At 34.3% G+C, this 26,859-nt stretch overlaps 1 protein-coding gene across 1 annotated transcript in view; it reads right to left on the bottom strand.

The window, feature by feature from the left end:
• Positions 1 to 3,738: 3,738 nt before the first annotated feature.
• Positions 3,739 to 26,859, bottom strand: part of LOC129218916 (uncharacterized) — a 179,146-nt gene continuing 156,025 nt past the window's right edge. Inside the window, exons 8-10 of the mRNA XM_054853236.1 lie at positions 17,210 to 17,245; positions 9,008 to 9,118; positions 3,739 to 3,862 (exon numbers count right to left, since the gene is read on the bottom strand). Coding sequence (XP_054709211.1) covers positions 3,739 to 3,862; positions 9,008 to 9,118; positions 17,210 to 17,245 — 271 coding nt within the window. The remainder of the gene's footprint in view (positions 3,863 to 9,007; positions 9,119 to 17,209; positions 17,246 to 26,859) is intronic.

Genomic DNA, 26,859 nt, shown 5'->3' on the forward strand with positions numbered 1-26,859 from the left:
TCAAAAAGATGCTTGGGTTTATCAATAGATCTATTTCAAACAAATCTAAAGAAGTTCTTCTGCCCTTATATAGAAGTTTGGTAAGACCTCATTTGGAGTATGCTGTTCAGTTTTGGTCTCCTTATCTTAAGAAAGACATTAATGTATTGGAAAGGGTTCAAAGGTGAGCTACAAAGCTAATAAATGGACTTTCTCACTTAGACTATGATTCCAGGCTTAGAAGGCTAAAAATGTACAGTCTTGAGCAAAGAAGAAACCGAGAGGACATGATTCAGTTGTTTAAATTTATTAAAATGAAAGATGTTACAGGGCTGAAGTTTAGCACTGAAAACAGGACAAGGGGTCATTGTTTTAAGCTATTTAAATCTCAGGCTAATATGGATGTTAGGAAAAATTATTATTTTAGCAGGGTAGTGGAACCTTGGAACAGTTTACCGGAAGAGGTGGTAATGAGTAAGGGAGTAGATAGTTTTAAGAGGGCCATTGATCTTCTCTGGGGATTGTAAATTGACTAGGACCAGTCTAGCTGGGCCCAGAGCCTGTTGCTGGTCGTCACTTTTGTATTTGTATTTGTAATATCCAAAAAAAAAAAAAAAAAACCCTCAGCCGAGAAGGTAGATGGGACTGGAGCATGTTGGCAAACTTTTTAAACTTTCTTTTTGCTTGGATGATTTATATAGTGGTATTTTTGTTTTGACACTATTTCGCTTTGTGAATTTTTTACCTTACTTTTTGCGAACCTTTGCAGAGCTTGTACATTTGCCCAGTCAGATGGTAAGTTGGCAAGCAGTATGGGTTAGAGAATTAGGAAAAACTTATAATATACATAGAAAATTTACACAAAGTGTCAGGATATTTTAAATAAGCAAGTAAAATTTTGGCAATGAGTAAAATAAAGCGAAATTAGTATTATAATTGCTTTCAAATCAGGTATTACACCATAAAGTTTAACTTTGATTTTAGAAGCAGATGTTGAAAAACGGAAACACTGTGTGAATTGAACAACATTATATTGATTTCTATACTTCAATAATTTGAAACAAAAAAGTTAATTTAGTATGCTACAATATAAAATTATTAACAGGTTCTAATATACATTGCATAAGGTTATTAGCCTATCCCATATTTTCACATTCAAAGAAAATGGGCACTCCTCCAACCTTCAACACACTCTTCGTAGACCCACCTCCTACATGTGACATTTCCTACCCTATATCCAGTTTTCTCTTAAGATTTTCAGTTTATTTTCATCTTAAGATTTCTTGATGGTTTTTGGAGTTTCTTTTGTACTGATGTTGGCTTTGTTGTAGCATGTCCTTTTTCTTTATAAGTCTTTATGATAAGAGTATCAGTAAATATTGTTGTAGACCTTTTTAACCTTCTTTGGTTTATCTCTCCTGATTTAGAATAGGGTCGTAATGATCTGAGACACATGCTGGTTTGGATCAGATATAGCAACATCTTCAGTAGGCGTATCTCAAACCCTATAAGTGAATAGAAGGGAGTGAAGAAAACCTTGCAGAAGCAGATAGTTTATGACCCTTATCACCATAATTTGGGTATACTCCTGGATAGAGATGGTGTAGAAAATCCATAAACTTAAGAGACAGCAACAGAATCTGCTCTAATGCCAGTGTACCCAACCTTACATTCTTCCGAGTTCAATATGAGCTTACTACTTCTAGGAGGCTTCTTCTCCTTCGAAATGTTGGATGTCAGGCCGGTTAAAAGATCATAAATTGTCATAGGTTTTCCCTGTATTATTCACATCTTAGAATCACAGGCTGTATTCATACTGTTTTAATGGTTCATATACACTTTTATTCTTAGTCTGCAACTGAAAGTGAGGACAGTTATCCCACTTGTCTAACAGTAATTTAGCCTTTCTGTTGATAGATGAGAGTTGTAATTGTTAAGTAAAAGAATCGGAGGCAATGCTGCATTACATTTGGTGGAGTTTTCTCCTAGTCGGTTTATCTTTTGAGTTTCTCATTTCCTGACACAACAGAGCATTTGTAGGCTGTAGGCGAGAATGTAAGATAGTACAGATATATGTACAAGAAATTATAAGTTCAAGCATAGTGCAACCAAGAAAATTTTCATAAATTAGCACTTTGTATACTTTATTCTTCAATTGTGTGATGTTTTTTTTAAAAAGGTTGTAGGGGTAAGTATGCAAATTCACACACTTACCCCGAAAAAAGTTTGCCTACTTGCCTCACACTACCATACTGAAATCAAGTTGCACTAGTTTGAGAAACGGCTTCATAAAATTATCCGAATACGACGTCAATTGTTATGACAAAATAATACTGAATATTAATAAGTTTTGGGAAATCACTCTATTATTTTCGATTGTAGAAAAAACTAACTATGCATAAAAATTACTTAAGACTGCAAGAAAACAAATATTTTCCCTCAAAACCCATACACTGCTTTAGATCTCCCTGAAAAAACACTCACAGTAGCGCGGCATCTACATGGCCCTATGACAGGTGACTCAAAGCTGCCAAATCAAAAGTGGGAAAATTACTGCTGATCCTCATACTTGCCCCTTTGCATACATGCCTTGGTCTCTCCTACTATTTAATTAAGACAGTTCAGACCACAAAGTGATGAAAAACGCTATGCATTTTCTAAAATTTGTTGAAACAATTATATATTTATCAAAGTAAAAGCAAAGAACGCTTTGACTGATATGAAAAATTCATGCATTTTGCCTTTCTTTTTGAAAATGTCTGCATCCTTTATTCTACTGTTCTAATTAAAATGCAACAAAAAGTTATTTCATCTTAAATTAAGGTCATACCAAAAGTAAAAGTTTTAAATACAGCTATGAAAAGAAGTGATAGTGATTGTGCAGGTAGTTCATAAAGCGAACGAAAAAGATTCATTATATGGGAGAATGTTCATCAGTATCAATGAGTGATTTAGAAAAATTAAAACTATTTTTAAAGTAGACTTTGAAAAGCGAATGCCTATGATGTAAATCACTCATGTTATCATTTGCTAAAGCTTCCCAAAACTAATTAAAAAGCTTCTATTGAACAAAAACTATCTCACATCAGCTATGAAATATGTCTGCTATAAGATATTCAGATTACCTTTTCACCCGGATGGTACTTCTTTCCTTTCATCAGTATGAACTTGTAGGCGAGTTTAATTTCTGCTTGTAGATATTTCATATCAGGGCGCCTAAATTACATAAGTTACAATTTTTAAATGTTCAACAAAACAATACAAAATTCTCTTTACTTTGTAGGTATTTAATATGGTCAATAAAAACAAATTTCAATTTTAGTGGAAAGCTTGTTAGAACTTTTGATGTTTGAATGTTAGCTAAAAAAAACTTGATGCTTCATACAAATGGTTATATATTTTATAAATAGAATATGCTAAATGATAAGAAAATTGTGGCAACTAAATATAACATATTTTCATGCTTTCTGGGGAAAAAAAAAGACATTCAAACATCCCATTTACTGATTCCCAGTATAACAGCTGGATTTTTGTTCGTAAATAAATTTTTCTCTCCTTCCGAGACACTGGTACCCAAAGGCTTAATTCTACGTCACACATGTACCTGTTCTACACATAGTTAAACTTACAGTTAAATTTTCAAGAAGGTCTTGAACTATTGATCTCTGTCTGTAAGTATTCTACAATATTCATATTAAAACTCAATTTTACTTTCGGAAATCAATAATACCAAAGATTCAAAGAATGTAAATATTAATTTTACCTTTTTGATTTATTATAGAGAAATTTCAACCAGCTACACACTAGTTTGCTGAAAGGTTCAATTTGAATAGCCACTTTTAAATCAGCTATACAGCATTGCAGGTTGTGATTCTTAAAATGCCTAGAGAGAGACAGAGAAAAAGCAGCGTAAATATAAATTTCAAAAGTTATTTTTGTGCTTCAAACTATTGTCTACACCAGGAAATGAATTTACACAATTCTTAAATTTATGTAATCTGAAGACTTCCTATTGAACAACATTTTTTTTCTTACCTACCCGCCACAACACTAACACTTTATCTCTTCTCCAAGACTTCATTTCTGGCTCAAACTTCTCTCTCCACCTCACATTATAACAGAGGTAATTATGACCAGAGTTCAAAAATCCTGAAAATTGCCAAAGGTAGAATCCATGTCAATTCAAAAAGGGCTGTAACATGGTCTCCGATTTTTTTGAATTTAACATATGTTAAAGTTCATAAGAAATTAAGAAATTTTTTTTTTTTGTTTTATTTTGTCTAAAAAAATTCCTGGGCCGAGATACTGGCCGCCAAAAGATGGCGGTCCTGTCATAATTTCGCAATTGGGATTTTCGACAAAATCTTTAAAGTACGTTATCTCAGGAACGGTAGAACACATTTTGTTGCGGTTTGTTTTATTTGAAAGGCTATTTTTTCTTGTTTAAAAACATATGTAAAATTTTGAAATGTGTGCGTTAGTTTTTTTCCACAGTCTTTTGAAAAAAAAAAGTTTAAAATAATGTTTTTAATTTTTGTCAAATATGTCAATTTTAAAATTTTTCATTTTTTTTAGTTTATTAGTCCCCAAAAAGGTGAGCTTCCACTTTTTCGTTTAACAGATTTTAGAGGTATTTGAAAAAATGAGGGATTTTAAAGAATTCTTTACGTAATTGCAGATACAACAAAATGATCACCCAAATGATGGGCCTGGTCACTTTGCTTAGACCCTTGTGTAAATTAATTTGAATAAGCAAAATTTTTCTATTATACAGAGTGTCTAAGTTAAATGTTTCTGAGCTCCTAAGAGGGGTAGGATACATCCTGAAGACTTGAAATCATACAGCAATGAGGGGTTGGAAATGCTTTCCTGAAGCAGTGACGTACACAGAAGCATCATAAAGAAAGAGAACATAAGTAAAAAATTGTTTTAATTTCACATGTAAAAAAGCAAAAGGTACATGGGTCAAAGTAAGTGTTTGAAGATTTTTCCCAATGTCTACCTCACATCTTTGATGAATGAAACTCCTAACAGTCTGGGTGGAATACTCCTGACATATGAAAAATTTCTTAGGAAGGAAAGACATTTTTGCCCCCCCCCCCCCTCCTTGCTACAGGATTTCAAATCAGGATGCACCCTACCCCTGTTAGGAGTTCTGAAACATTTAACTGAGACACTCTGTATATTTCATTGTGTGGGTTATGCAGTGTTTGCTTGTTACAATATTCTATAGAAGAGACTGGGGCAGGTTTTCCAACTTTTTTTGTTTCATTTTTAAAAAATTTTTATTGAAACATTTTGTTAAGTTTTGATTAGGCCTTGAATTCTTGTACTTTAGGTTAAGTATTAACATTACTAAAACATAAAAAATTATAAAAACTTCAAATAAATAAATATATATTTGTCACCAAGTCACGTTTGAAAACCAACCCCGTAGCCAGGGCACGTTTTCTAACATGTAAAATTGGGTCGGGGCAAGTTTTCCAATTAGTTTAAATGGTATATAATAAAGGTAAAATAAACATGGAGTGTAACCTAAAATTTATACTCTAATTCATTGGTAAGTACAATGGGTACATTCTTAATAATTTATTACATTAATATGTATTATAACAATAATCAAAGTTAGTCAGAGTCATCTTCCATATCACTGTGACAGTTAATGCAAACAGAAACAAAGAGTCTTCTTTTTTGCCGCACACTACCTGAGACCATTTCTTGCAACGAATACACTGGATCCACTTTTCTTTTGGCTTTGAGTTAGAAAAGGTGTCAAGGCAATATAGGCAAACAGTCTTCATCTTCTTCCTCACTTGATGATACATTGGCATATTTAGTTTTATTTTTCTTAAGATGGCAAAATCTCTTCTTCTCCCTTTTTTCATCAACAAATAGCTGAGGCTTCACAGTTTGCTTTCCTTTTTCATTTTTCAAAATGACCGTGTTGGACTTTTTCTTTTTTGCTTCTTGCGCTGTTTGAAGAGTGTTTTTGATAGGAATATATATATATCCGTTAGAAGGGCAGATTTTCATTTTTTCCTCCCCTTGACTGTGCCTTTCCTTGGGGCAGCCTTTTCAAATGGTCTGATATCTTCGAGGGATGGGAAATACTGTTGAGGCAAAGCGCCAGCTATCAGCGAGCGAGATGGTTGTGGATTAGACTCACCTTGGATGTCCTTAGATTTAGAAGGAACACCTTCTGGTAGCCCTAATTGCGGTTGACATGGTTCATTGAGAATAATTGAAAAGGAGCTGGCTGGGTGATTGTCAGAAGTGTTAGTAGTTGGACATTGTTTACTTCGACTGGAGCCGATCTGTTTGTGAACAGATGGGGACAAGCCTTCAGTTGAGACCATTTCAACTGCAGGAACTTGTGCTGATAATACATCAACTTGTGGCATTTGGGTTGTAGAAACTTCGGCCTTGAGGTAATTCGCCCTATTAGGTTTGAGGCATTTCGGCTCGTGGAACTTTGGCCTCAGGCACTTCGACTTGAGGTTCTTCAGTTGGAGTAAACTGAACATTAATGAACTTGTGGCGATAGTTATTTAATGTTCTCGTATTTATATTAAAGTCTATAGAAGCTTTCCTAATACTACATCCATTTCTTATTGCTGCAAGCACTGCATTTATTTTCGCTTGTGTGTAGTTAGGTCCCTCGGCTTGACTTCTTACGGTAATTGTGCACCATTTTCAGTCCATCTGATATATCACATTGGAGAATGAAATTCAGTTTCAGATATGACTTGATACTATTAAGGGAAAAAAATCATTTAAGTAGTTATCCAAAATTTAATTTTAAATATTTATAATTGTGGTTCTATGCAGTAATTATAAACAGTATTGGCTAAAAATATAAAGTTAAACGGTAAGAAAAAGATAAAAAAAACATAAAAAACATTCATGGAGAGCCCGGGGCACATTTTCCAATTAGAAAATGTGCCTGTATTGAATTGGAATCTGTGCCCCAACGCCATATTTGATTTTTTTTGTAATATTTAACTATGAAAATGAAAACTATTTGCCAAAGCAATCACGCCATCAGAACCGTAATGAAATATAGTTTAAAGTTAGGTCCTGACAATGAAACAAAAACAGTATCATACATGTTTTTTTTAATGAAAAGTAAATTCTTGTAAAGTTACTCACCAGAAGAAAAACCGCAAAAGTTGACGTCTCAACAAGAGAAAACCAGCTGATGAACTGAGGATCATGTCGAAGGCGTGCGCAGTGCTGCAGTTTCACACTGTCCGGTAAGCGTCGCTACCTAGCGAGAAACACTTAAACTATGGAGCGTTGGAATACGTGCCCCTACAGAATATCTGCCCCGGTCTCCCCTACTGTTACAAAGTTTCTCAAGTTATGAATGCTTATTATTACTGTATTTTAAGCAATTGTTTTTGAGCAATTTTAAACATGGAGTTTAGCAAACTGAGGACCATGTTTGACTCATATAAGATATATCATTTAGTAGTCTTTTTAAATTATGAGTTATGCTAGATAGCAATACTTTTTAGCTTTGCTACCAGGTTTTAGCCTGAGTCCAAATGTTCTTCAACAAAAAAGTAAAAATCAGAAAAGTTTAAGCAAAATGATAAAATATATTAGTATTATGAATATGAGGTTGCATATCTCTGTTCAAGACACAACTAAAAGAAATGCAATAAACTTAATCAATCGGATCTTGATTTTCTCACCTCAATTTTTTCATAGACGTATTTTTTTTTTTAAATATTATTCAAAAAATTTTAGCAAAAAAAAAAAAAAAAAATGTAGGCTTCATTTTTGCAATTTTGAATTGTCCTTTCCCTTTTTGCAAAAATTATGATTTAAGGCTAAACCCCTGTCTGCTAGCAACATCTATAGTCATACAAAAAAAAAAAAAAAAAAAAAAAATTGTTTCTCTCTTATTATTCAAATTAGTTGGCACTAATTTTTATTTTTACTGCTTGCACCAATTTCCTTCTAAGATTCTCAAATATTTTGGCGGATTTGTTTTTCCCCTTCCAAGTCTTAATATGTTTCATTTAGTAAAAACTCTTTTTAAACACTCTAGCCAGTATGTTTACCTTTATAATTTTTAGGAACGTTAATCATACATGCATAGGCCAGATTTGAAATTCTAAAATTTTCCCAGTAAGACAATTGCAGTTAATTGAGATAAATGAAAATTATGCACAAAATTGAAAATAACATGTCACGCTAAACAGTAGACTCTCGCTTAACCAGCCGCATTTTAGAAATCGAATATAAGATTGTAAAGATCAAAAACAAGAAATTCATAAAAAAAAATATTAAATTATAAAATAAACAAAATAAGAGAAAAACTTTGATGTTGGTATCATACTCTTTTAACAATTGAAAAATAACGAGAGTAGAATGGACTGACTGGGATTCAGTTTAATCGTTGATACAACAATGGAGACAAAAACAAGAAGCTGGAGTTTATATTGTACTAGCAGCTCTTTTCCCATGGCAAATGCAGACCAGAGCTGCTGATGTTTTTTTTTTCTTTCACAGTGCTTTGGGATCACTTAAATGATTTCCATGGTATGCTCTCCATAGGTGTTCAGCTCAAAACGTGTAAATGTAGAAGCAGGCTCTAGTCTATCCACAATACCAAGAATTGGTTACAGGTAAGTAAGAAGAGAAAACACTTGAAGCGATGAGCCCAGTAATGTCAAAGCATTAAATTCAAATTGTCTGTATCAGAAAATTAGTCCAGAAATGTGATAGAAAAATTGTGTGTGTGTGTGACTGAATGTTTTAAACATTCTTCAAAAAGCTTTTTGATTAAATTTAGTCACTTAATAAGTGATTATTTTAATTATTCTTTAACTGCTTAGTGCAACTAAACATATGTTTGTTTGATACAGGTTTAATAAGTGCATTTTCATCAATTGATGTTTTTTCATTCTCCGCTTTAACCGAATTTTCACTTAACCAGACAGATTCCCCCCCCCCCCCCGGTCTCAAACGAGCTAGTTAATTGAGAGCCTACTGTTATTTTTGCACACGTAAAACTTACAATTTACTTCTCAGTACATACTCTTCAGAATAAATCAATATCTCTTTCTTAAAAATATTCAAAGCTTGTGAGTAATCTCCCTCCTGCAAATGCTTTACACCTTCCTGCAAGCTATAAAAAACATGATATTTATTACACATACCAGAAACATATTAAAAAAATTGTGCACAAAAACTTTCATTTGTGAACACTAAAACCTCTTTCAAGTCAGAGAAAAAGTCAAAAATATTATTATTAAAAATCCCAAATAAAAAATTTAAAAAAATCTTAAGAAATCCTTTGTATCAAAAATGAAATTGCTTGCAGCCATTTTTTTTTCAGGTGAAAAATAAAGCACTTAGAAGTAACACTACCCAAGCATCATTCCCCAATTGGAATAAAACTTTGCACTTTTATAAAACACTGTTTTATTGTCAATAAACACTTTTTATGGGTGAATTTTACCCACTAAATACAGTGAAACCTCCGAATAACGGACAGTCAAGGGACTAGAAGTTTTGTCAGTAATTGGGAGGTGTCCGCTATTAGGAGGGACTACTTAATTTACCTTTTTCAAAATGGGCTCTTGTTACCTTTGTAGAACACAATCGAAACAATTGCGAAAGGTTTACTACATCTTAGGTCAAGCGTAATTAATCTGTTTTTTCTTAATAAAGATATACTGATAGCACACACTTGTCTTAAAAAGCATTTAATCAATTAAAGTAATCAGTTAAAACAGTTTGACATCTCTTTTTTGCATTACAAGCCTGTTTTGTCAATATAAATATTTAAATCATTTACCTTAGCAAGTCCTTCAGTGTCCCCTTTGCTCAGGAAAAAGTTTTTCAATTCTTTACTATATTTCAGTGCTTCCGAAAAGTCTCTAATAGTGCAAAAATCATTTTCAATCACAGGAAGTTCATCTTAATCATCGTCAGAAAGAACACATAGTTAAGTTGTGTTGTGAGAAATGAAATTTGAAACGTTCAGGTTCTTCTCCTCAATCCACAAGTCTTCATCAATTTTAACGTAGTCTTCAGCTCTGACTTTTGAATCCAAATGAACCAGTAGTTCATTAAGTTCTTTTTCCTCTTCTGCTCCTTCTAATGCACTGTCAGGTATCATTTCACTCCTGAACGAAAATCCTGCCTTTTTAAAACATTTTGCAACGCTCCCAGGTTCCATTTTTTTTTGAGAGCTGACGTGATCTACAAAACAGCATCGAAAACTGTTACAGATTTTCTTCACTAGATTTACATGAAGAAATCAGCGAAAGAATGTGCCTGAGTAAAAGCTCTCTGTAACCTACTTTAAAACTCCGAATAATACCCTGATCCAAGGGTTGTAATACAGAAGTTGTGTTCAGTGGCAAAAATTCTAACTTAACATTTCGCAATTTTAAGACACCAGGATGAGATGTGGCGTTATACAGAAAAAAAATTATTTTTCTAGCTTTCTTCTTCATCCTTTTATCCAAATACACTAACCAATCTTTCATTATTTCAGTCGTCATCCACGCTTTCTTATTTGATTTCCAGGACACCCTAAATTTATCTACATCAATGTTTTTGAAACATCTCGGTTTTCTAGCTTTTCCGATAACAAGAGGAATTCCTAACTCGCCAATCATATTACAACACAGCAAAACAGTGAGACGTTCTTTAGATATCTTTCCTCCGCTACATTTGTCTCCCTTTAAGCATAAGGTTTTGTTTGGAAGAATGCGATAAAAAAGACCAGTTTCGTCGGCATTGAAAATATTTTTTCTCATCATATCCTTCGCACACCGATTTCAATTTCTCTATCCAATCCATGACATGAGCTAGGTCTACGGACTTCTCTTCACCACAAATGGATTTAAAAGAATGTTGTGCCGTGTTCGGAATTTTTCAAGCCATCCGTTTGACGCCTTAAAAGAGTCTATCCTCGAAGTTTTCCCGACTTCTCTGGCTTTCTCTTGGAGTAATACCCTGCTTATTGGGACGTTCTTTGCGCGAGCAGCTCTGAACCATTTCATGACAACCTCGTCGATTTCACTGGTTTCTGTTTTGCGAAACTTTACATTTTTAAAATTTTCCTTCGAGCTCACAATCCGCAATTTTCTAATTTCGTCTTTATCTCCTAAAATTTCACTGATTTGAGTTTTCCCCACTTGAAAACGATCGGCAAGACAACGCACACTTATTTTTCTTTTTCGGCAACATCCAAAACGTTAATTTTTTCTTTCAAGGTCAGTCTCTTTCTTTTAGTTGCCATTTTAAAACTCAAATAATATTGTCACGCAAAAAAATCAACTAAATCAACACGCCTTTAGAAAAGTTTGCAACTGCAAAGCGACGATTGCTGCGGGAAAAGCAGGTTTGCTTGCCTCTCAATTCACCTCAGCGTATGAATATCCCATTACCAACGGCGGCAATTCGGTGGAGCAACCCCCCCCCCCCCACTTTTTATGGTTAATTTATTTATTTTATCTCGAGTATCACTATTGCATGGTCGACAGTTGGCAAAAGGACCTTGAATATGGGCAAATCTTTTTCATGTCTTCTAAAAATTAAACAACCCAGCGAAACTACGGCCCCATAAAGCCAGCTACTACAGGCACTGGTCTGCTCAATTGCATCTCCCAAGAGCCCCAGTTACAAAAAGCGCCCAGTTTCTCTTTTTTATCTTAACTTTTGAATAGTTACTGTGTACAAAATTCATCTGCTTCAATACTCTCAAAACTAGCCGTAACAAAATAATGACTTTTTTTTTCTCTTTCATATTTTGCTGCCCGCAAAAAGTACCATGTCTTTTAGTTCTTTTTCCGCTCCCAAATTTTAAGCTCCAATCACTGCCTCTGCCCATTACCACCCTTTTAATTTCAAGAAAAAGTGATAAGGAAATGACGGGGGGGGGGGGGGGGAGGATGAAAAGCTTTGTAAGGCAAGCAGTTACTAAGATATTCTGTGAAAAGAAAAGAAATCGGAAGTGCAACGATCGCAAGGGAAATTTTTTGTGAAATAACTGTCGGTTATTCGGAGTGTCCGTTATTCAGAGTGAATTACATGGAATGGTCTATATTGAGGGACTGGGACTTGCAAAAATGTCCGTTAATTAGAGGTGTCTGTTATTCAGGAGTGTCCGTCAAGGGAGGTTTCACTGTATTGCAGATTTCAGGCATTAGAGTACAATATATTGTTTTATCTTAAATTTTAATTACAAAAACTTAAATAATGTTTGAAAATTAACCAAACAAAGTAACTTTTATGTGTTTCAGGATTTTTCTGAAAGTACTATCTTCTGAAAGGCAAACCATCCTTCACAATCTTACTCCCTTGTGGGGCTAGTTGCTCATGAGCAATTCCATGACAGATCACTTACCTTCTAGACCTCATCATTTTCAGTTTCAATAAAATTTGGCATGAAGGACACATATGATAAGATAAGTAATTCTGCCAAATTTTATGTTTCTGTTTTGAAAATTATTCAACAGAAAATTATTTAAAAACTCAAAATATGCAGGGGAAAAATGAAAAGTGTGTTCTTACAAATGACTAACTTCTCTCCTAATTACAAGAGAGTGAAAATTCAAAAACCATAGTAAAGCTAAAAAAATAGAGCTTTCTATTGATATATTACACAACTTTCTTATGACGGATTTAAGTTTCAAAATCATTCACCATGACTTTTGACCTTGAATCAGGGTTCATACTGAATTTGGATAAAAAAAACTTTTCCAAGACTTTTTCATGACAATGTTACACAAAGAGAATAGTACTATTTAATGTCAAACTTTTGTGAATTATTTCTATGTATCGCCTGACTAAAGTCTTTATTTTCTAAAGCCTTCAACAAATTAAGATAAACTCTGATAAACGTAATGCTTTTTTTTTTTACGAGTGGGTGAAATAAACTTGGATACAATTGAATTACACTTTTTGAGTGGGTGTTGCAACAAAAAAAAAAGAAGTTCACTACTACATAATATAACAAACAAAAAGTGCTGAAAATAATGGTGAATTAAAAATTAGTGATGTCCCAGCAGTAAAATCTTATTACTAAAAAAAAAAAAGGGCTGCTGTTACAGAAGCAAATGCAATAGGATTCCTAAACTCAGATTTGTTTTTGGGATCATTAAATTTTTGAGTATCAATAGCTTTTACTAACAATACTGTTGAATCCCTCAAGATTTCTAATGCTATTTTTAGCTACTGTTACTTTATTACTGTCCACAACATTTTCCCATGACTTTAATTTCCATGACTTTTGATAAAAATAATAATTTTCCATGACTTTTTCAGGTCTGAAATTTGTTAATTGACTTTCCAGGGTTTCCATGACCCATACAAACCCTGTTAAGTATCTCAAAATATGCGCCATCAGAAAATTTTTAAACAATATATTTTATTGCACTATTCTTCCAAAATACCGAAAATTGGGCTGGCACCGTAAAAAAAAACCATGAACAATTTAAATTAAAATAATAATATTGTAACAGAAATAATGTAAAAAAATATGCAGAAAATATGTTAACGTTATGGCAAAAGCCTAATTTTTGGTACAGTGGAAGAATAGTGTTTGAGTAATAATTTTTTTTTTTTGAAAAATTTTCCAGGGAGCATGTTTTGAGATTTTCAAGGTCATAAGTTACAGTGAATCACTTTGAAGCTTAAATCTGTCACAAGAAGGTCATGTAATATATCATACAAAGCTATATTTTTTTGCTTTACAATAGTTTTTGAATTTTCATTCATTATTAAGAGAGAAGTTGCAGTTAACACACAGAACAGAAGTTGTAAGAAAACACTTTTCCTCCCCGCAATTTTCAGTTCTTTTATAAGCATTTATTTTGAACAATTTTTAAAATAGAAATCTAAAAACTGGCTGGATTACTTCTCTTGTCCTGTGTGTCCTTAATGTTAAATTTTATTGAAATTGGAAATGATGATGTAAAGAAGGTGATAAATCTGACTAGAAATTGCTCATAGGCAACTAACTCTGTGACAGAGTGAGATTGAGAAGGAAGGTTTACCCCTATTAATAGTACTTACAGCAAAATTCTGAAACATGTCAACTTTAGTTTGTTTGGTTTTTCCAAATTTTAGATCAATATTTAAATTTTTGAATTTAAAATAGGCTATGCCTGCAACAAGGGCGAAAACAGAAATTTTATTTGCAAGGAAAAAATTTTTTTTTAAACTTTTTAATTGAAGAACTCGAAAGATTTGAATTTAGACAAGAAAATGAAAGGAAATCCAGAAAAATGAAATGCTAGGTTATGTAAAGGGGAAAATGTAAAAAAAAAAACTTCCAAAGTCTTCCTTGTTGCATGCACAGTAGGGTGGATTGAAAAGACGAAATTTTGAATCTTAATTTGGAATACCTGCCAAAAGCTGTGCACGTGTAAGTACAACACACCTGTAAAATATTATCAAGTTTGAACAACTCTTTGAGGGTCCTACCAAGGCTTGAATTTCTCCAAAAATAGAAAAAAAGGTCAATTTTCCAAAATTTTAATGAAAATACTAGTGTTTAAAATTTTTGTTATAATACGGATAAAATGCTTCCTTTGAACACTCTTTTCATGTATCTTCATAATTATTTAGTCCTTGCACCATTAAGTTCGCACATAAGCCGTTAAGTTTTGCGAAATTAACCAAAAACTGACTTTTTTAAAGCTTTTCTGCACATTGCAATATTTCTTCTTTTAAAGTCCAGTTTTCTTTTTTTACAAAGCCTATACAGAATGCAGTTTTAAATGGAAGTGAAGTTAAACTTTATTACATTAACAGCCCAGCATCCACTAAAAACAGGTGACTGCATTTCGAGTTCCATTCTACCTTTTTCAGCTGCCGAGCCACATGCATTAAGTATAAATTTATTATTCATTTTACATTAGAAATAAACTATGAAAATGATTTAGTTGTACTAACTAAAAAAACAATAACAAACGCAAAATTGGCATTGGTGTTTTCAATGTATTGTTGAAGACTTTCATTAGATATGCCAGCTAAAATAGGAGAACGGGTGGCAGTTATTGCACATTCTTGCCGGTTGATAACATCAGAGTAGTCTGATGCATCAAAGTTAATCCTTGAATAATAGAATTCTCTTATTTCTTCATGAACAGAAGCCATTTGTCTGGCCTTCAAAATCTTTGCAAAGCCAATTCTCTGATGTACTTCGTTCATCAGTGATCACTGCTAAGGAAATATTTTCCGGGTGGCAAAAATAGGCATTTCGTTGAATGAAAGGATCAATATTTTTTTCAGATTTTCATTTATGTAACGAGATGCTGTAATCACACTGATGAGGAACAGCAATGTTTTGTTTCAATTCCAGAAGAAGAAAAATTTGCAACGGCTATACTCCCGCCAACAGAGCCATCAACATTTTTTGGTGTTGATGTCACTTCGAAAGTGGAACAAATGAGGCTTTCTCTGCCAACGCTATCAAGAGTGTGCTACCAGTACGGCATTTCTGACAGATGTGCAATATTGCTTCAGAAACATTACAGGATTTTGGTACTGTGTCAAATAATGATCGCTCTAAAGTCGTTGATAGGAATAAAATTCGAAGACAGCGAGAAAAGTGTCACAGGTGTCACAGACGAAGTACGTGCTTCTGTTCAAAAGCTGCAAACTAGAAATGAAAGGGTTTGAAAAGTACATTTTTCGATAGCCGTAAAGAAAAATAATTACAAAAAGAAATGGTTGGAGACAGATACCATAGAAGAACCATAAGCAAGGAATCCATGGTTGAAAAATCCAATTCTCTTTATTTGGTTCATGTAACACCAACTTCTGGAATGGGAAAATATGTCGCGACAGTAATGTGATTTTTGAACTGAAAATTTGTTTAAGCTTTAAAGATATTTTAGCTTTTGGCTGTGATGGCACGGCCACGAAAACCAGAAAAAAAACCGGTGCAATTGCGGCCATAGAGAATAAAATTGGACATCCTGTCCCATGGTTAATCTGCGAACTGAATACGAGCAGCCTTTGCGTTACCTGTTCACATTACTTGATGGTGAAACTGCTGGTCCATGTGAATTTTTGCAGCACCAATAGGTAAATTGCTAGACAGGTGCGACAATTCACCACTGGTCCAGTTTGAAGCAATTACGCTCCTTGTCGTTGGTGCTGGGCTGTTAATATAATAAAGTATAATTTCATTTCCATTTAAAACTGCATTCTGCACAGTCATTGCAAAAAAAAAAAAAAGAAACGGAAATATTGCAATGTGCAAAAAGACTTAAAAAAAGTCAGTTTTTGGAAATTTCATGAATTTTTACGAACTTGTGTGCAAACCTAATACTGCAAATAATGTAAATAATTTTGAAGATATATGAAAAGCGTGTTAAATGGAAACATTTTAATGGTATTAGAACAAAAATTTTGAACCTTATTATTTTCATAAAAATTTTGGAAAATTGACCTTTTTTCCTATTTTTGGAGAAATTCAAGCCTTGGTAGGACCCTCAAGGAGTTGTTCAAACTTGATGATAATTTACATGTGTATTGTTCTTACACATGCACAGCTTTTGGTGGGTATTCCAAATTAAGATTCGAAATTTCATTTTTTTCGATCCACCCTAATGCACAGCCTCATTCAATCTGGTTAAACTACATTCCAGTTTTCTTTATTATTAATACTGCATTTAAATTGTTTGAATTCGAATGCAACTCATACAGTAGAACCTTTTCCTTCCTTTATAAATATTATGAAGTGGTACTTACTACAGGTGCAAAAATTAGTACCAAAATATGATACTCATCAATTATGAATGATTAATTTATTACAAAATTATTAATAAAATTAAGATATCAAAGAAAAATATTCCTAAAATTTTCATGAAAATTTAAAATGGTCAGCTTTCAGCCTTCTTGGGTTGATATGGAATAAATAACCCTTCAAAATTTCTCCTTATGTCCCAGCATAGGTGCACATTTATGTTCAATATTCAGCAAAGACAGCTTTTGGCAACATAGTTAATAAATAAAAACCTGAAATGTGAAAAGACTTTTTTTCCTTAAGTAATTCTTTAAAAATAACTTAAGATTTTCTACAGAAAAGGTAGAAGAAACTGACATTTCAGTGTAACGATAGGTACCTTCCACTGCATGGGCTTAGCATACAGTGCTTTCCTTAAAAATAATACAACAATAAAAAGAGTAATGGAAATCGCAATGGAACAAATATACACATACACAAATTAATACATACAAATCATCTTACTTATCTTCAGGGACCAGATACACACGGAATTTGCTCCTTAAAGAAAAAAGTTAAGTTTCAAAAAAGTGTACTATCAAAACTTTGGAGACATATGATTAATCTTTTAAAGAAAATATTATGCCATTGTTATTATACAAAAGATTGGAAATGAACAAAAATCATAAATTGAACATGTATTTAACATAAAAACAAAATTTTATTGCACTATTTTAATTTACTAGAAAAAAAGAAAAAAAAAAAAAAACTCTTTTGCTAAGTTTTATTAAAATTATAGGAGATAAAATAGGATTTATTTGACACAAACTGTTTGGCAAACATTTCCAATAGTTACTTTGATTTATAATGTAAAATATAATCAGCTGAGCTCCAGAAAAATAGGGTCAGGTGGGGGAAAATAGGTCTAAAATCAAACTTTTTTTTCTTTTAAGAGACTCTAAAACAGACTATTAAATGTATTTTAATTAAATTTTTGACGCATTTTATATACAATGAATCAATATAGATAAGGCACAAAAGCAGAACCATTTAATTTTGTTTCATTGCTTTCTCTCTGACACATTTCAAATATCACGTTTCGTTAGTCCCACTTTTCCCCATGGTGAGGTAAAGTGGGGCTAGCTCAGTATATAGAAGATTATATGAGGAACTGAAACAAAAATGAGAAAAAATTAATTATTTAAAAAATAAGATAAAGTGAAGTAAAAGTACCTTGATTACATTTAAAGGTTCAAATGCACAAAATCTATGTGGCAGTGAGAAGCAAAGGGATGTAAGTAGACAATTTCAAGTTTTGAGTAAAACATGTTTAAAAATAACATCCTGGGTAGACTTTTATTGATTTTCTCCCCCTAAATCATGCTGCATTTTTCTAAACAGCAGCACCTGCCAGGGCTACTAGTACTATCTCTTTCCCCAAGACATAGGAGAGGTTCTCCGACTATTCATACTGGTTACCTCCAAATTTTTAATTTTGCCACTTACACTCAGCTTCTGACTGCCTCATATACACTGAAGAGCCAAAACATTATGAACACCCCTAACTTTTTCGAAAAAACTTGTCTGGATGACGTGGAGACCATGTGATGAAGTGGAGTTGGTATGTAATTGGGGCTGGAGAAGGTCAGGCTTCATTTGAGCACTTTCTTTTGCGAGCTATGGGAAAAAGTAACAGTTTTAGCAAATTTGATGGAGGGCAGATTGTGATTGCCTGAAGACTCGAAACGAGTATCTCAGAAACTGCAAGACCGGTAAGTTGCTTATGATTTGACATTGTTAGCCCTTCTGCAAAGTGGAAAAAGGGCGGTGAAACCAACAGTAGGCGTAAAGATGTTCGACGTGTCATCAAAGATAAGGGTCGTCGAAGACTAAAGCGCTTGATAAGACAAAATAGGAGGCAGACAGCTGATCAACTGACAGCTCAATACAATGCAGGTGCGAGTGGAAGTGTTTCCAAACACACAGTTCAATGGACCCTGTTGGATATAGGACTGCGCAGCAGATGTCCCCTCTATTGACCAATCAACAACGTCAACTACGCCAGTGGCCCTGAAAACTTGGACACTGATCCTTGGACGACTGGAAGAGAATGGCTGGCTTTTCGATTTTTTGCGATTTTTCGTTCATCACGTGGATAGTCATGTTAGGGTTCGCCCTCTTTCTGGCGAATAGTTGCTCCCATCTTGTAGCGTTGGTCATAAACAAGCTGGTTGTGGCAGTATTATTGTTTGGAAGACTTTTTCCTGGCAGGTTCTGGGATCCTTAGTTGCGGTTGAACATACCATGAAGGTCTGTAGACTATCTGAAGATTGTGGCAGATCAGGTGCACCCGTACATGGCGTCGGTCTTCCCTACAGGAAATGGCATCTTCCAGCAGGACAACATACCATGTCACATGGCTAGAATGGTTCCAGCAGCATGATGAAGAATTCATATTAATGCCCTGGCCACCAAATTCACCGAATTTAAATCCTATAGAGAGCATTTGGGATTTCATGGAAAGCCAACTCAGAGCTAAAACATCATAATGCCATGGTATCTCAACTTTGTGTGACCGCTGCAATAATATTTGGTACAATCTCCAGACGTCTACCAAGAGCTTGTGGCATAAATGGCAAGGCGAGTCACAGCTGTTTTGCAGGCCAAAGGTGGCACAACGCATTATTGACTGGGTGGTCATAATGTTTTGGTTCATCAGTGTGTGTATATATATATATACACAGGGTGTTCCGTCTTAACCTGCAAGACCTTTATTTTTGCAACCATTAGTCGTAGATGTATACTTCCAATTGCAAAAAAGTTCAAAATAAGATGCAGGGTTAAGATGTTGAAACTTTGAAGCAAAAATAAAAATGCGTCAAAAAGTACAAAACAACTTTTCATACGGGCTTTAGGTCCCCTTACTACTATTTAGAGAAATAATTTCCATTAAAAACTATTACTGCCACAAAAAACTTGAAATTTGTGCGACCAAAATTGAAAGAGATATTCCAGTTCAAAGTTTTAAAGGACCATATAGAAGATGAGATTGAAACTAGATTAAAGTGAAAAAACCGTAACCGTGAAACATAAATAAAGCACAAATTTTGAAGAAAATACAGCACATAGCTATTTCAAGGCTACAATGGAGCCTCTTCATCAGTGCAAAAAGCTCACCAACACAACAGAAAGTCGCAAGAGAACTGACAACAACCAATTGGACACCAGCATTTATACCAAAGAGGGCCAACCAATAGGAATTCAGGACACAAGACAACAAACAGCCAATCAGCTAATCCTAATCAGCATGTCAACCCTGAGCTCAGAGCAAGTGGGAGAGACAACCAATCAGAAGCCAGGAGACAAAAAAAAATGAGAGACAAGGAAGAAACCAGAAACGGCAATTATAGAAATTGCTTCCAAATATCAAGAAAAAATGGAGTGCTGGAAAAATCATTGACAAGAGAATGAGAATTTTTCCAAATATAGCAAGTTTCCCAGAAATCAAGGTCATAAACCGAAAAACATTTACAAATAATCTTTGCAGATGAAAAATCAAAAAGTTATTGAATTGACTTGATTGAAACTTATTGCCCTTTCAGAAGAATGACAGGTCGTCAAAGTAAGAAAACAAGGTTTTTATATTTTTCATTGCTATTCAAAAATAAATGCAAATGTTATGCCCTGATATACAAAACCACACTGCAAAACTTCGAAAAATGACACTTTATGCACACATATAATTTTAAGCATTAGTAAACAGCTATATTTTCCCCCAAAAGGTGCAATTGACAGTGAGTGAAAATTGGTGTAAGTCACAAAATGCGGCATTTCATATCTGGGTGAATATTGGTCGTACTAATTTCAATTTTTTATGTGTTGGAATTATTTTTCAATGGAGATTAGTTCCCTAAATATAAGTTAGGGGACCTGGTGTCCATATAAAAAGTTTTGTATTTTTTGACTCCAAACGTTCAATATCTTAACTGTGCATCTGATTTTGAACATTTTTGCAATTGGAAGTATACATCTAGGACTAACGGTTGCGAAAATAAAGGTCTTGCAGGTTAAAACGGAACACCCTGTGTGTATATAAATATATATATATATATATATATATATATATATATATATATATATATATTATAATGAAAGTGAAAAATATTGATAAGACCATACCAAAAGCCTAACACAGCAAAACTATAAAGCCAAGTAAATATAAAAAGAATACAAGCCAAATAACAAGTTTTAAAAAAATTTTACGAAAAAAAAGTGAAATTGATAAAAGGCGTGAATTTAATTCCAAAGTCAACAGCCTACAAGATTTTTCATCCTGCTTAAGTAAAAAGGTTTTTATTTGGCATCATTGTTTCACAAGCTATCAGAATAAAAAGAATTTGCAATACTACACTCCTGTTTGTGAAAATTGCAACACCACGAAGGACTTACGCGAGTGAGCTGAAAATTGCAGGAAATATAAAATAGGGCATGATATGCAAATGATTAGAATTGCAGATCAGTAGCGCATGCGTATGCTGAGCAGCACCCTCTGAATGGCGGATCGAACCGACTATAAATAGATGGCTGTAGCAAGGCATGTATGATTATCAGCAGTTACATGCTAGAGTAAATGTTAACCGAATCTTTACTATGCCTCTTCGACGAAAGAAAGCGAAATTTGAGCAAATTTCGGAGTTTGAATGGGGCAGAATCGTCGGCCTTCATGAAGCTGGATTGTCTTACTGTGCAGTAGCCACTCATGAACAGGGTAACAGCAGCACAATCATGCCTGTTTGGAAGAAGTGGATGGAGGGTCGGACAGTTTGGAAATCCGGGAGTGGACCCCGAAATGTGACGTCATCTCGCGATGACAGACGCATGTTGCGTATGGCGCTGACGGATTGCAGCTTCTTCTAGACAATTGGCAACACAGTGATCAACAGCTACAGATGTTTTATTGTGTGCTTCATCAATTTGGAGAGGTCTGCTGCAGCGTGGGCTACGCGAAGGATTCCTTTATAAAGGATTCCCCTCACGCAAAACCATTGTCGCCTGCGGCAACAATTTGCCCAATGTGCATAGGAGCTGGGGCAGGATTGGCATAGGAGCTGCTGCCATGATTGGGAGCAGGTCGTCTTTTCTGATGAATCCCGCTTCAATTTATGGCATCATGATGGCTGAATTCGTGTCACGCGCTATGCCAGTGAACGGCACATTCCAGAGAGCATTATGGAATGCCCAGAGTTATGGTCGAGGGTGCATAGCATATCATGGATGATCACAATTACTATGAATTGTGGACAATTTAAACAGTACCCGATACATAAACAAGTTTTACAGACCCAAGCTATTCCTTTCCTGAAAGGTTTGCCAGGGGCTGTATTCCAGCAGGATAATGCCCGTCCACATGTCGCCAGGACTGTCAAATCTGTTAGGCATAAATGCCTGTTAATAACAACAGTAAATAATCCTATCTCATCACCTCACAACACCAATAGTAAAAGAATGTTTTTCCTTACTTATAATGTATTACCAATCATTCTGCATGACTGGGGTAAAAGATTCTTATCAGCACTCATTCACATTGGTCGAATCGACCGAATGTTTGTTTCACTTTCGTTCACCTTTGGCGGGAACTCCGTTGTGGATGACGTCATAGAAAGCTTCTAGAAGGAATCTGATGGCACGTGTGCTTAACGATAGCAGTGATGTGTCCGTTCACGTGACTCGGATATGCTAATGACCCGGGGGGATATTTAAACTGCTCGCGGCTTTAGTTTGCCCTCTCTCTTTGATCATCTCTCGTCGTGGTAGGCGGTCGCTCGTTCGGCATTCGAACTTGCTTGTTCGTGCCGTTCGCCCTTTATTATAAATGATTAGCTGGACTTAGCTTATTTCCCAATGGGTCTACTTCATCAAAGTTTTTAGTCAATAGTCATGCAGTTTGCGTTGCACTGTTAGTTATCTCATGCAGAAGTAGCATGTGGAGAGATTATGTTGTTAATATTTATTTTTATCATTTACAGCATGTTTTTAACTATTTACATTATCGTTTAAATAAACTTCATGAAAGTTAGAAATAGTTTGTCAAGTTCTTATTTCCGAACTCACTCTGCTAGTATCAAAGAAACATTGGGGAGATATTATTAGATTAGAAATTCTCCCCAACACGGGTTATGGCCCAGTCCCTTTCCTGTGCAGACCTAGTGAAAATATTTTTGGATAAGACTAGGAAATGATAAAGAGTGTACATGCATCTGTAAAAAGGCAGGGTTGTACTGCTGCCAAAAGTACATGTACCGTTGGATGATGTACATTTCGATATTTTTCAGAAATTTTGAAATTTTTTTTTTGGAAGCTGCAAATTCGATGACCCATCTGAAGATGAAGTTATTGGAATGTTTGAGATGGGAACCAACAAGGATACTCACATCTGTTGTTTGACCTTCAAATAACAGATGTGAGTATCCTTTGTATTTCTTGTCAGAGGCAAATCTTAGTCAGACCCAAGATAAAGGGAATACATTTATTTTTGACACTGCCTCATCAAATCACTGTTGCTCAAATAAGAACTGGTTTAGGACATTTGAACCCCTAAATGATGTAAACATGGCTGTTGCCGTGAAAAAGCAAACTTTCCCGATTGAGGGAAAAGGGGAAATCAAAGTTAAGTTCGGTAAAAGAACTGTAATTCTCAAAGATGTAATGTATTCTCCCCGTTTGAGACGAAATCTTTTGTCTGGCACCAAGTTTGACCAGGGTGGTGCAAAATTTAAAGGTGGGAGAGGTTTCGTGAAGGTATCCGACAAACAGGGATTAATTTTTAAAGCTGAACTCAATAATGGAGTTTATAATGTTAATTGTAAAAAGTTTAAAAATTCTCCTAGTTCTAGTCATGTAAATAAAGAACCTTCGATAGAATGCTGTCAAAGTGACATTAAAACTTGGCATAAACGCTGTGGACACGTCAACACTGAAAGTATTCGTAAAACTGGTAATCTTTCAGCTGTTCGTGGCCTACCTAAGTTTAAACATGTTAAATTAAACTGTGATGTTTGTAAATTAGGAAAATTTAAGCGTGTTAGTTTCAAGTCAATTGATAGAGTAAGAAGTACCCAGCCATTGCAATTATTGCATATGGATGTTTGGGGAAAATGTGAAGTAGAAGGTAGAAACGGAGAAAATTATTTTCTTTCTATTATTGATGACTATTCTAAAAGGTGTTCATTGTATCCTATTAAGTCGAAAAGTCAGGTTCCGGGAATTGTAAAAACAACATATTCTGAGAGCCGAAAGATTTATCGGCAAAAAGGTTGTCAGTATCAGATCTGATAACGGGACGGAATTTGTAAATCAGGAACTAGACGGGTTTTGTCAGAATATGGGTATACATCATAAACTCACAAATGTGTACACACCAGAGCAAAATGGATTAATTGAGAATTTTAACCGGACAGTAACAAATAGTGCACGCGTTTTGTTAAAAGAAAGTGGTTTGCCAAACAGTTTTTGGCCTGACGCGATGTTATATTTTGTACACACATGGAATAGGATTTGTCATTCAAGTCAAGAAAAGACTCCTTTTGAACTTTACGGGGGAAGAAAACCGTCTGTAAAACATTTAAAAGCATTCGGAACTACTTGTTTTGCCGGTATCCCACGACAATTAAGAAAGAAACTAAACCTAAAAGCCGAAAAAGGCGTTTTAATCGGATACGCGTTCAATCGTAAAGGATTTCGCGTTTATCTTCCAGACAAAGATAAAGTCATTGAAACAATCAACGTATCTTTCAAAGAGAATTCCTTTTTCAAGGACGAATTTACTTCCGAGCAGGAATCACGCGGAAAAGAAAATACCCTTTTCTGGCCTCTTTCGCCTCAGGCAGAAGATAAGAATTCTTCGGAAGAAATCGCTTCAGAGAATTAGATGTTGAAAGTAGCTCTGAAGGGGGGGGGGGCGGAAAGTTCAGACAGTGAGGGGGATGATTCTAGTCGCAAACCAATGCGGGAAGCTAGGTGGATTCGGAAATTTGTCTTTAGACCTGATGGTTCAAGAAACGACGTATATTATTTTGAAAAGGGGAATAGCAAAAGATTAAGATCGTTGAATGATGTTCAAAAATATTGTCTTCGTGAAAACATAGCGTATGATCCGGAATTATTTAATTTTAAAGGCAATGATGATTTTCAGGGTGAAGTTTCAAATCAATCTAAAATTTTAACTCATGTTTCCTGACTAGACACAGAAATTCAAATCCCTAGAACATATAAACAGTCATTAAAATCTAATGAAAAGGGGGAATGGCAAAAATCAATGGAAATTGAAATAGGCACTATGCGTAAAAGAAATGTTTGGAATTTAGTCAAATTACCGGAAAATGTTAATCCTATTGGATGTAGATGGGTTTATAATTTAAAGAAAGGGGAAAATGGTAAAGTTTATAAAAGTAGACTAGTCGCTCAGGGGACTAATCAAGTGAGGGGACTAGATTTTGATCTAACCTTCTGCCCAGTAGTCTGCTTTAGTACCATTCGCTTTTTCTTTTCTTTGTTGGTATCAAGAGAAAATTGGCTACATATCCAATGTGACGTTAAAAGTGCGTGCCTATATGCTCCTATTGATGAAATAATATATATGAAGCAACCCCCAGGTTTTATTGAAAAGGGAAAAGAAAATTATGTGTGCAAATTGAATAAAGCTATGTACGGCCTGCACCAAAGCGGTCGTCTGTGGTTTTATGAAATTGAAAATATATTGCTTAAAATTGGTTTTCATAAATTTTTATCATGTAATTGTGTTTATTATACTGATAATGTGATTATACTCTTATATGTGGATGACATTGTGTTATTCAGTAAGAAGGACAGGGATATTAAAGATGCTTTGAATTTACTTCAAAAACATGTTGAAATTAAAATTTTAGGTAAAACTAAAAAGCTACTAGGTGTAGAATTTGAAAATGAAGGAAATGGCTTAAATTTACATCAAACTGAATACATTCGTGTAGTTTATGAAAGATTTAGTAAATTTAAAATTCCTATTTCTTCTTTACCTATTAGTAAAGGATGTGCTTATTCAAAGTCAAATTGTCCTACTACTCCAGCTGAGATTGACGAAATGTCAAAATATCCACACAAGAGTTTATTAGGGTGTTTATCATTTATTTCTAGTAGAACACTTCCTGATATATCATATGCTGTTAACATTTTCAGCCAATTTCAAAGCAACCCAGGAATTGTACACTGGGATGGATTGTTGAAATTACTAGGATATGTTTACCATACTAAAGATTTAAAATTAAACTTAAAACGTGAAAATGTTCAACTTATAACTTTTTCTGATGCTGATTTCGCCACAAATAAAGATGATAGAACCTCATTAGGCGGTCAACTTGTTTTACTTGATAAAGCTCCAATTGAATGGCGCACGTTCAAAGAACGAAGCGTTAGCCTTTCAACGATGGAAGCTGAATTTATTGCCATGACAGAATGTGCCAAAGAACTAATGTGGTTTGATCGTATAATTGACGAATGCATCAAAATAAAAATTGTTAAAAGTTGTAAAATTAAATCTATTTTGTATGTGGATAATCAGGCTACGTTAGATTTTGTTAAATCGCCTATCGAAAATCATCGTAGTAAACACATTGATATCAAATTGTTTTTCATTCGGGATTTAGTTCATAAAAATATTTTTTAACGTGAGATATGTCAAAAGCAAAGATAACATGTCGGACATATTTACGAAACCTCTCACCCGATTAGAAATTCAAAGATTTATAGACAAATTTTTTTGTACAAATATAATTTAAAAAAAAAAAAATTTAGATATTTTTGGAAATTGTTTAATGTACTTTAAAATTTTTCTTCTTTGCATCATGTTTTGTGAAATGTTTTTGCAAGTTCTAACAATTTAATTGTCCACCTGAATGTTTCGGTGGCTTTTTCTTCCTATCAACCGGGTTGCGAACAGCTTTTTGTTACGTCTCGTTAAAAGTGAAAATGTAATTGTCAGAGTCTTCCCGGGAGTTAGGCTAGAGGGATTTTATTGTTGAATGAAGGTCTATCGCGGGTGTATTTGTTTTTCATTTTGTGAGACCCTATTTTTGAATATTGGAAACACCACTAGTTCCCGTTAAAATTTGTAATTTTCCTTCATTAAATATATTATGGTG

The sequence above is a fragment of the Uloborus diversus genome, chromosome 3, assembly GCF_026930045.1.
Source record: "Uloborus diversus isolate 005 chromosome 3, Udiv.v.3.1, whole genome shotgun sequence".
Classification (NCBI taxonomy): Eukaryota; Metazoa; Arthropoda; class Arachnida; order Araneae; family Uloboridae; genus Uloborus; species Uloborus diversus.